Consider the following 11,721-nt stretch of genomic DNA (forward strand, 5'->3'; position numbering starts at 1 on the left):
CTGTTCCTTATTAGGGTTAAAGTCAAGTTCAGATTCCCTCTAAACATAATGCAGACCTTTTGAACACAATTTCAGTTTTTAGTGGGCGTCCTGGTGGCCCATTGGTTACGAAACATAGCACTTTACTGCAACATGCAGGGTTTTCATTCAGCCGAGGACCGGTGCTGCATGTCCTCTCTCTCTTCCCTTGTTTCCTGCTCTCTGCCTATCAGATATTTCTTTTCTTTTTCAGGACCCACATGAGGAACATATTAAGTACTACCTATTAACCTTTTACTCAATGACACCTCAGATATCCCTGGAGTCCGTACGTAAAGAGCAACAGAAAAGAGGCCTGCTGGTCCTAAAACTCTAGCAGGATATAAACCGGATACACATCCATGTTTCCGAACATCAGCACTGACCCCTTTTATTGCCCCCCCGCCCTCCATCATCCTCGATCAGTCGGCTAATAAGTAAAACGTCAGCGTTGATTTCCAGATGTAGATCCAGATATCATCTTTGAGGCCTCTAGAAGTGTAACTCCGCCTTCCTTCCTTGACTTGGATGACTGCGAATAGAGATTGACTGAAAAGTTAAACTGTACATCATCATTACTCCTGGGTCAAAGCTGGGGTAAGTAGGCAATTGGCCGAATCGTGACGCTAAACTGACATCCATTGGCCGAGTTGCAGCAGGGTGGGATGTTAAAGTCATTGAGACTCATCAGACTAAGTGGACACAGTTGACTGAGAGGTCTCGAACCTCCTCACGTCTGGTTGTGGGCAGTTTTCTGTGCCAACAGTTCTCAATTAGAGCAGCGGATGAGAAGACATCTGGGCGGCCGAGTCTTCGTACGTCGGTTTGACTGTCAATGTCGGCTTGACTTATTAATGTACGGCAACAGGCCTGAACTCATTTTTATAAATGAACCATACATGTTTATCTTTCTAACAGTCACTCAATCACGATGGCCAACGACTGCTCCAATATCGGGACAATGTCGGAGTGAAGACTGACTTGCTTTTACAGTGCAATACCTTTTTATCACTCGGTTTCTGTACAGTATGTCCATTGATTAGGATGAATATTTAGTTGTGGCTGCTCTCATCAAGATTCTATATGAAGATTGGGTGAAATAACGACAACGATGTAATTTGATTTTTACAGTCAACAACCGTTTTGGCTTCTCGAGGTCTCATCAGCATCTTTTTCAGCTACAGTGGCAGCTGTTTAAAACAAAAGCTCTGACAAACCAGCTCTATGCTACCTGTCCACCGCCAAAGAATAAGCAACTTTTAGCTTTTAAAGACCCAGATATTTTTCTCTAAAACAATATATGCAAGTGTTGTGTCAAGAGCTTCTTTTTTTACTTTTTTTATCGCTAGAATTAATCTACATTTTGCAAAAAAGACGAGCAGAGAGGTCATTGAGTTTTATCGCCACCGCCAAGTTGTTAGGAAACCAGTGTAAACTCAACAAAGTCCAGCTACTAAATGGTTCGGTCAAGACATTCAGTGAAAAGAGACAATTGTGAAAGTGGCGTGGTCACCAGGATGTCACACTTTCACAATAACACAAAGTAGGAAACCAGTGACCTTTAGAGACTGTTTCAGAGGGAGAAGTGGGAAGAAAACCAGACAAGTGACAAGTTTAAAAGGTGGAACATAGAAAGGTAGTTGAGGCTACTTCCTCTTCCTCATCCTCCTCCTTCTGCCCCTTCCCCTCCTCCTCCCATCTCCGATCACTCGCTTCTGATCACCATGCAACTCTCTCCGCTCGAAGAGCTCAACTCCATCACCGTTGGAGTCGTACGCATCGCTCAAACCCTCTTCTGCCTGACTGAGGATACTTTAAGTGGGTTAGTGTTTCGCATTTAATCAGCTGGATGGTGTTTTTCCTGCTAAATGTTTTGCTCACCTCCCTGTGCTTTTCTCCTTCTCCGGTGACATTACAGAGCTCGTGTCAGCGGAGATGTTGGCAGGTGCGTTAGTTCTGGGCACCATCCTTACAGCTTTACCAGGTAAGAGCAAAACACCAAAAAATACATGAGAAACAACTCTTCTGTTCAGCACGAGGTGTCAAACTCAACACTGTTTTAATGAGTATATTCCTATAATTTAACAGAATGAGAGGTGAAATGCCACGCTTCATAATAAACAGATATTTGAATTGTAGTCCAGATAAATCTTTAATATGTCACACATGCTTTAAAACAAGTGACAACAGTTGAGAAATGAGTGACTGACTTATGGGATCCATCATGCACATAAGGTCCTGCAGCCAGGTGCCCTTGCCTTTACGCTCAAGTTATTTATAAGTATTGATTGCCTTTTGTGCAAGGTAGTCAGCCAGGCCGGCAGTTAGCAGCACAGGATGACACCACCGCTGCACATCAATGCTCATTTCCTCTGCTTCAAATTGTATGTGTCACTCTCTGAGCGGATCAGAGCTGCGGTTTGACAAGTCTCTCTCTGAGGAGCCACATTGAAGGAAAACTTCTACTGGCGGGTCGTTGAAATTTACACCTCTTTCAGTATTCAAGTGTGTATTCCCTCAACCTTTGGTTGCCTATTTCATATGGCAAGCGTGATTTTGTGGATGTGACAGCCAGTACATGCTCATATGTTTGGGACCGTGAACTGGTCCTTCATAAAAAACACGAGCAGCTCTTCATCCATCTGCCCCGTTAAGCTTTGCAGTAGTATTTAGATGTGCACGTTGTGTGTCAATTTCAGTTTGCCTCTTTTTTAACTGTGCATGTGTGTATGAACGTGTAGTATTTGTGGGTTTTTTTTGTGTTTTTTAATTGCCCTACAGGTATTCAGAGCAGGTGGAGCGTGTCATTTTCCAGGAGGGAGATCTGTGTGTGGGCAGGAACAACCGTCACTCTGCCCTGCCGTTATGACTACCCATCAGGTATCAAATCCATGCACAGACCTCTAATCAATTGTTCATTTTTGTGAATTGTTAAAACCATGAAATTAACTGCATGCTAAATGTGTCCAAGTTCCAACTAAGGTGAGCTCAAAACCTTAAAGCCATTATTATGTGTTGCTACTTTTCCTTTCTCCTTACATTTTATTTTTGTGGTTTTCTTTGACTTCGCAGGTCACACTGTGAAGCGGGTCATGTGGTTCCGCGTGTCTGCAGAAGGCCACAGGGAGTTCACTCACCACACTGACCCCAACGAGATCAGCCTGTCGTACCGCGGACGCACCCGGTAGGACAGACATGCAGACATTTTTAAAGAGCGGAACATTCACAAATGTGAAACAATGCGCAAATGTATAAATGGTGGCTTCCAGCTACATCGGAGGCAGCTACTCCAGCTGCTCCGTCCAGATTCGGGTTGTCAAGCTGAGCGATGCGGGCCAGTACCACTTCAGGTTTGAGACGGACCAACCACTGGGGAGATGGACCTCCCCGACCACCATCACTCTGGATGTAACAGGTCGGTTCGAAGAAACAAACGCTGCGCTCATCCAGCCACAGCTTCTGTGCATGTGTGGATGTAACATTTGTACTTCAGACCTCCAGGTCCAGGTGCATCCAGCAAGGCCCGCCAACATGTTTGGCTTCGGAGAGACTGTGTTTGTGGGCTGCCAGGCCAGAGGATGCGCTGCTCCAGGGAGGAGCCTCGCACTGTACAGGTGTGATATACATGGCGTTGTTGTATTTGCTCCCCGCCCCAGAGACTGGATCACATATACACACCGTGGATGCGATGCTCTGCACACAGGAACGGACTGAACCTCGGCTCCTATGAGAAGTGGATGATCATCAACCGCTTTGACCAGCAGCATGCCGGAGCATACACCTGTCGACCCATCCCACCGCAGAACGTACAGTCACCAGCCCTCTCGCTGGCTCTGGGCTGTGAGTAATCTCGTGCTTTCAGGCGGTCCGTCTGGAACCAGTGGGACACGAGCATTGTTTTAATTTCGACACAACTCAACAACACCAGCAGATGAAACTTTGATTTTAACAATTTCTGATGTGGCATCAATTATGAGAGACTGTAAACAGCTGCTATTGGCCTTGATGATTGTTAAATTATTGAAATGGGTTTACTGGTGTAGAAGTGTAAAGTGCACTTACATTTTGTATTATCTCAACTCCACATCCCATTTTCTTTCTGCCCTTTTCGTCCTTGTTTCTTTCTCATATATCTTGTCTCTCCCTCCTGTTTTCACTCTCTTCCCATCCAGACGGTCCCAGCTTCACCTCCATAGCAGCCTTCCCCGTGGGGGAGGTGTCAGAGGGGGGCTCGGTCACTCTTACCTGCAGTAGTGACGCAGCTCCGCCTGTTGAGAGCTACGCGTGGTTCAAAGGTACAGGGCAGCGTGTTACCGCATGCCCGTGTCCACCAATTCACAGCATACAATTACAGGAGAGGGTACACCGTGTCGTGGATGTGAGCTATACCTGGATGATGACAGTAACACATGCTGTCATGTCAAATGTGCCCTGCACTTGGACAAGTGAAGGTTCTTAAATGATTTGTTGTAGCAAAGTAGAATCAAATCTTCCTTGGACACTAATGGAGAGCGCAGCTTTCCTCTGGGATTGCAGGACCTTTAAAGAAAAGTAAAATGAATATGTATAAATGTTTTATAGTCTCAAGATCAGGCTCCCCATGTGAACTACTGCACTAATCTGCACCTTTGTCTCCAGACATGGAGATTGGCAGCATCCCAGACAGTTTTAGGCCTCAGCTGCGCCTGTCCCACCTCAAATACACCGACAGAGGAGAGTACTTCTGTGTAGCACGCAACGCACTGGGAACAGACCGCTCCAAACCACTTCTACTCAATGTCACATGTAAGTTTTCCAGGGTGTTTGCATTGTAAACACCGGCACGCCATCTTTGATCCATTTCAAACTGTTGCTCATGTAAAAACTATACATACATGGATTAGAATTACATTTTGAGAGTAAAAGACCTTTGTTAATCCATGTTAGGTCTGAGTGTGTGTGTGTGTGTGTGTGTGTGTGTGTGTGTGTGTGTGTGTGTGTGTGTGTGTGTGTGTGTGTGTGTGTGTGTGTGTGTGTGTGTGTATCAGAGGTTAAACTGAGTTAAACTAATTAGGAGCTATTTTACTCTAATGGAAATCTTCTATCATATTGATTCAGAAGGAAGTGATACAAACTCAAATTGTTGATGTTTCATACTTTGACTTTTTTTGAATGATAAGATAAGATAAATTAATCCTTTATTAGTCCCGCAGTGGGGAAATCACAGGATTACAGCAGCAGACAGGTAAAGTGCACACAAGACACACATAGTAAAATAAATAACAAGTAATATAAATAAACAGTAAAAACAGTAATAAAAACAGTAAAGAAGAAAAATATCCACAATAGCAATGTTACAGACGGAATAAAACATATTTAAAATGTATTTATATTGCACCAGTTAAAGTGATTAAAGTGACCAAAGTGATTGAAGTGTTATTAAGTGTTATGAAGTGTTTTTGTGGTCGACTGCGAGCTCAGTTGGTTGTGCAATCTGACAGCAGCAGGAAGGAAGGACTTGCGGTCCCTCTCCTTCACACACCGGGGATGAATCAGCCGGTGGCTGGAGGAGCTGTGCAGCTGCCAGGGTGTCCCGCAGGGGGTGGGAGGGTGTTGGACTCATTCCCATGCAGTAGAGCCAAAGGGATCCATCAATCAATCGATTCGTCAGTGGATGGAAGTTTAATCTGCAATAATGTTGGAGTACATTTTTCACTCCTATTTTCCTTCATCCCTGAAACTAAAACGTTTCAGTCCACATTCTTCTCTGAGCAGCTGCTGTCTCTTAAAGGGACCATTGGCGTCAAATAAAAACAGGATCACGATCACGCGGCGCTGCTGTTTTTCTCTTCGCCTGTTTAGACTCACCGAAGAACACGCGTGTGCTGCTGAGTCCTCAAGCTGACATCAGGGAAGGCACCTGTGTGAACATGAGCTGCGTCAGCCACGCCCACCCTCCTGCCAGCAGGTATGACGAACACTTATCCAGGTTTTTATGCTTCATTAATACATGATGGGGAAGTTGTTGTTTGGGTGTTTTTTTTATGTTTCTGTCATCGTGATCATAATTTTTGCATTTGTCATTGTCATATTTTAACTTTCACTTTTCTTCAAGGTGTTGTAAAAAAAAAACACTGGGTAATATGTGCACAACCCTTTTCAATAAGAATAAATACTCACTTGTGTAAAATCCAAAGTTTTTAAAACAAGGAAAGGACAGGGAGGTCCAAATATTATTATTGCAAAATGCTTCATCACCATCATCCTCCTCATCTTCTCCATCCTCCCTCTTGCAGGTATGCTTGGTATCGTATCCTTGGTGACCAGGTGCTGGCTAAAGGAACCCTGCAGAACCTGACGTTCCCCTCAGTGCGAGCTCACCACGCTGGTCAGTACTACTGCAAAGCGTGGAACCGGTTCGGATACCACACCTCCCCTGCTGCGACACTCACTATACTTTGTAAGTATAGTGTGTGTGTGTGTGTGTGTGTGTGTGTGTGTGTGTGTGTGTGTGTGTGTGTGTGTGTGTGTGTGTGTGCGAGACATGTTTGGGAGTTTTCTTGATTGAGATCATCCTTCTTATTATAAACATTGATCTGAGGAGATGCTGCTCTGCGACAGTGTGAATGTGTCAGATGCTCTGATATCTCTCCTCTCCTTGCCTTGACACCTCAATTTCTGAAAGTCATAAAGTTTCTCTCCCTCTCAACATATCCATCTGTCCAGCCTCCTCTCCTCTGTCTCTTTGGACAACATCCTTTACGAGACAAAAAGCTTCCCTTACCCTCTGCATCCGTCATCTATCTGTCTGTTCTTCTCCCTCCAGACCCTCCCAAGAACACGTCAGTTCTAGCTCGACCCTCCAGTGTGGTGGATGCCGGCCGACCTTTGACCTTGACCTGCAGCAGTCAGGCCAACCCGGCGGTGGACAACTTCACGTGGCACCGCTTAGCTTTGGACGGGGCCTCTGTACAATGTTAGCATCGTAAAAATGTGGTTCCACTCAAGGTTAACATTACGAAATCATCAATACCTAACTCCAAACGTCAGTAAGGTGTCACGCTCTGTTTGCCTCTGTTGGTTTGGACCCTGCAACTCTATCTGAAACAGTAAGAGGATCGTCTCTCTTCCTGTGCTCCATGCAGCGTGGGGCAGCAAGTCCGGTCCCGTCTTCACCTTCTCGGAGGTCGGCCCTGGAGAGAGCGGACAGTACTACTGCGAGGCCCGCAATCGAATTGGAGCCCACAGCTCTCCTGTCCTCACCGTACGCGTCAGAGGTACACACGTGATTCATGCTCAAACACTCCTTTGTCTTTGGCTTGTCCGTCAGTGTTTTAGCGAAACACAAAGGAGAAATATCTCTGTTAATGTCAGGTGGATGTTCTTGATACCTTGTCGTCTCATTCACGTTTACCAGAAGACGACGTCTCCACTGACTTTCCTTCTAGCGCCACCATGAGGTTTGCGGTTGCATGGATTTCTATGGACTCACAATGACATTTTTTTTTTTATGTGGTGACTTTCAATGTGTCGTGGGGTCACACTGTGAAAGCTTCTCGTGGCTCATCCTGGTCGTGTGTGTTCTGAGTCATGGCGCAACGTCGTTGTCACTTTAAGAAGTGTATTGGAAGAGATGAGGTGTCATTGATAAGCTTACTGAATCACTCCTGTCTTGTTTTCACATCTATTGTTTCTGATCATCTCCGACAATGACCCAGAAAAAAAGTAGGTTTCTCTGAGCGATGTTTGGAAATGTTTCTGTGCTTGAAAAGATGAGTGATGAAACCTCGCTGTCACTATCGCAGCATGAGGTCTTCTGGGCTGCAGTCTTCATTGTGTACGGTTTCGGACTGTTTTTTCTATGAGTCATGGTGAGTCATGTATAGCGCTCTCACTATGAGGAGAGAGGAGGGGTGATGAGGTGTTGTGGAAAACTACTATTTGAGTCTAGACAGCTGAAGAAGTGGAGTTGGGTTTGGAAATCAGAGCTGGAAACACAAGTCTCAAGTCTAGACGCCCGCAAGATGATGCACAGCTCTTTCCCCATTCTTCACTTTCTCTGCTTCTATTTTGATATCTATTGCACTTACTTCTTGTTTCTGGTCATGTTGATTAACTCTCTTCCCGTTGGCAGGTCGTCTGAAGGTCATTGCCTTGGCGTCAGCAGTAGGGGTGTCTGCTGGACTCATCACTCTCACAGTGGCCATAATGATCAGGTGACAGGAAGTACACTGCTTTTTACCCATTGCCCATTGCTGTACTCTTACACATGAATGGTAAAAAATGACGAAGAACCAGTTTCTTGGTTTACTTGGATTACTTCCGTCCGTTGTGTATGGTTCGATAATATTGTCCCTGTGTCTTCACAGTAAGAACATGCACAGAGTAGACACGGAGTCGGGAGAAGTAGCAAACAAGGTGCAGTACTTATTGTTATTTTTAACTTGTCCTACAATTACTTAGCATCTTCAGTTTGGGTTTAACTTGTAGCTGACAGTTTAAAAACAGTCAGTACTTATGAAATGAAAACCTCAGGATAGTTTTAATGACGCGCCATTGTCATTTCCCTCTGTTAATTAAAAACAATTCTCTGTTTTACTCTCTCTGTGTGCGTGTGTGTGTGCGTGTGTGTGTGTGTGTGTGTGTGTGTGTGTGTGTGTGTGTGTGTGTGTGTCACCCCAGCGTCCATCAGTGGTAGATGACACAATATTCTATGAGACAACCCAACAGACCTTTCCAATGAAAAGGGGCAAGATGTCCGACATACCGGTGCGCGACTTAATGACAGAACACAACTTGAGAACTTAAGGCAAAGAATGACAATATAAAACAAAATGATATGAACTTTTTGATGTGTGTGTGAGTGTGTTTGCATGTGTTTGTGCATGCAGGAGGAGCCAGAGGACTTGAGTGACAGTGCCCACCCTGCCATTGTTCCTCTGATGGATGCTCCACCAATCACAGAAGTGGAAAGGCACAGTCCCGTCACCAACTACTTCACTGTCCAATACTCCAAGTTGTCCAGGTACACACCATCTTCCTTAATTCTTTCTCCCTCTCTCCCTCTCTCTCCCTCTCCCTCTCTCTCTCTCTCTCTCTCTCTCTCTCTCTCTCTCTCTCTCTCACACCATCTGTCTGAGCTGTTGACCACCACAGCAACAATCTACTATTTCAAGACCCGCATTATATTTTACAACCACGTTGGCCGTCTTGCTTTCTTCTTCATCTTCCTGTCATCGCCTTCTCTCTCTCTCGTCTCCTTTCGCTTCCCTCTGTCTTTCCTCTCTTTCCTCTGTGATATCCAACACCTTCCGCCCGTTTATGAGAAGACAATAAATTTCTCATCCCAGTTTTGGACATTAAAAAACATTTTAATGGTTCTGGAGTAAAATGAAGACCTGTTTTTTTTTCGTTTTTTTTTTTTTAAATCAAGTTCAGATGTCCAGATAGACTCACATGGTTGCTGTTTGTTGTTACTGTCGGTTCAGTGGGGACCAGGTGCAGGTCCACAACCTGCCACCAGGTGGTGATAAAAAGGATTCCTCCAAAGTTGTTTACACTTTACTGCACCAGCCTCGCCACTGACCCGGAGACAAGAAGGCAAATCAGGTATAGCACTTTACAAACCTCAGAGGTACACTGAGGTGCAGTTTTCTTTTTCAGTTTTGTGTATTTTCTTTACTTGAAATGGTCCTCACTTTATAGATTACATACATGTGTCACAACTACGATCAACTCACATCTGTAGGACGCTGCAGGTTTTACAATGTTTTGGGAAAAATGTGCACTTGAATATAAGATTAAAAAAATATCACAAAAAAATAACACAAGTTTCTTCCTCAGCTGAACAACAATGATGCTCATGTGAACCAATCGCTTTACTTCCGTTCACATTGTAGGACAGGAAGCGGCTCCTAGTGAACTCTGACGATGCCTCATGCTGCTCTGGGTCGGACACGTCGTTATGGATTCTCCACCCGAACACAAGGACAACATGTGGCGACTAAACTGTGTTGCATGTCTTTCCCTCTTTTTTTTTATTCCATGCATCGTACAACTGTGTGCTGCCTGAAATAACACCGTGTTGGCCATCTTGCTTGCATCCATATCCACAGTGCAGGCTAAATCTACTGCTGCTCTCTAGTTGATAGCTGACACTGAAATACACAGTGTGAGTAGATGCAACAGCATCATTTGCATCCTCTCATCATGAAAAGTGATAACATTTGTAATAAAAAAAATGATTGTCTTCAATACAAATGATGCTATCTAGAAAGAATTTGCAATATTTGACACACAACAATGTGCTAAATTGTTAAAAACGTTTATTTTGTTGCTGATGCTGCAACATTTAATCAGTTAATTTTGCTTGCTTCCATTAAATCAGTCTCTCCATTCTTATGTAGGGTAAGCAAAGCCAGCAATAATGCAAAAATGACATGCTATGGTTTGTTACACTGAATAAAAATACAACGATCACATTTTGGAGATTGAATGTATGTTGCAATCTTTGCAGATCACTATCAATGAACAGCGAGACTGAATAAGTAAAAGGGTTGAGAATGAGTGGGTATAGCCAGCAGTATAATTACATTACTTATATTTCATTTGATTGAAAATCTGATTTAGTTTTTTCTCTCACAAAGCAAAGAGTGTTTCAGTCTCTTGGCATCATACAGACATTCAAATCAACCACACTTTTGTGCACTCAAAAGCTTTTCATTTCAGTAAAAGTTGTCCGTTTTGGTATGCTGTAAGATGTCAAATGAGACATGGAGTTCTGATTATGAGCCTGGTTTGATTGTATAGCAAGCGTTGCAAACAACAACAGAACATATGATGGCAACAAAAGATATTTTATCAAGAACATCAGCATGCACACTCTTTTTATTCTGTACTCAATCCACACCACATTACTAAATTGCATCTTAAATAAATAAAAGAACTGGAACTCTATCGCCATCTCCATCTTTTGCCTTTCCTCTGCTGTTTTTTATACTAGCAATAGTGAGACGTGTGTTGTGGCGTGCAGCTGACGAGGTAATGAGCCACAGGTGAGCGGGGAAGGCCCGGGCCGAGCTGATTAGGGAAGTGGCAACAGGTGTGTAGATGGGTGTGGCAGGCAGGTGATTGGGACCCGTTTGGGAAGTATGAGGACATCTGGTGGACGGATGGAAAATGGTAATGGTTTGATTTGTGGAGCTGGAAGAGTGTCTGGAGAGGTGGGACTGAGAAGTGAGACACATTTGGAGAAAATCCCTTCAATAAGATTATGTCTACTTATTTATTGTATTACTTTACCACTGATCGGCTCCAGCGGGAGTTGCTGCTTACTGTCACATTTAGCTGATTTTGAAATGAAGTTCTGGCTTCAGCGCTTCAATCCTGCTGGTTACACCTGACAATAAGAAAAAAACACAATGTACTTCAAACTTCAACTTTTTATTGCAATAAAAATCGCTCAACATCACTATCGGTTACTAAAGCTCGGCCATGTTTGGTGCAATAAATGTGTCAGTATGATGTCATAACAATGGAAAAAGATCTGCACATCTTACTGATAGCTCCCAATAATTATAAATGTGATGTCTTGTTCAAACAGAGATCTTAGTGTGCCATGATCAAATCAAAAATATTAAAAGTAATTACCTGAGGGCCATCATAGGTCACCACATGAAAACATCCCGAGAAAGATGTGAAATCTAGAAGACTCCATCTGTTTGT

General features: G+C 43.9%; 1 protein-coding gene across 3 annotated transcripts; it reads left to right on the top strand.

Annotated features, from left to right (window-relative positions):
• The first annotated feature begins 1,741 nt into the window (after nt 1-1,741).
• Nucleotides 1,742-10,941, top strand: LOC137781399 (B-cell receptor CD22-like). 3 transcript variants are annotated; one of them, XM_068570134.1, is made up of 19 exons: nt 1,742-1,836; nt 1,937-2,002; nt 2,800-2,898; nt 3,091-3,202; nt 3,288-3,433; nt 3,512-3,632; nt 3,722-3,858; nt 4,191-4,313; nt 4,657-4,803; nt 5,860-5,965; nt 6,294-6,457; nt 6,824-6,973; nt 7,143-7,274; nt 8,132-8,213; nt 8,367-8,415; nt 8,680-8,766; nt 8,889-9,022; nt 9,486-9,606; nt 9,897-10,941. In XM_068570134.1, exons 1-18 carry the CDS (start codon nt 1,743-1,745, stop codon nt 9,580-9,582), a joined length of 2,046 nt encoding a protein of 681 aa, XP_068426235.1. In that variant the 5' UTR covers nt 1,742; the 3' UTR covers nt 9,583-9,606; nt 9,897-10,941. The 3 variants fall into 3 exon arrangements, with proteins under 3 accessions (XP_068426235.1, XP_068426236.1, XP_068426237.1); XM_068570135.1 differs by having other exon boundaries at nt 1,761-1,840; XM_068570136.1 differs by lacking the exons at nt 1,742-1,836; nt 1,937-2,002 and adding an exon at nt 2,446-2,523.
• The last annotated feature ends 780 nt before the right edge of the window (nt 10,942-11,721 follow it).

The sequence above is a fragment of the Clinocottus analis genome, unplaced genomic scaffold (assembly GCF_023055335.1).
Source record: "Clinocottus analis isolate CAN_PGR_092001 unplaced genomic scaffold, fCliAna1.0.p SCAF_9, whole genome shotgun sequence".
Classification (NCBI taxonomy): Eukaryota; Metazoa; Chordata; class Actinopteri; order Perciformes; family Cottidae; genus Clinocottus; species Clinocottus analis.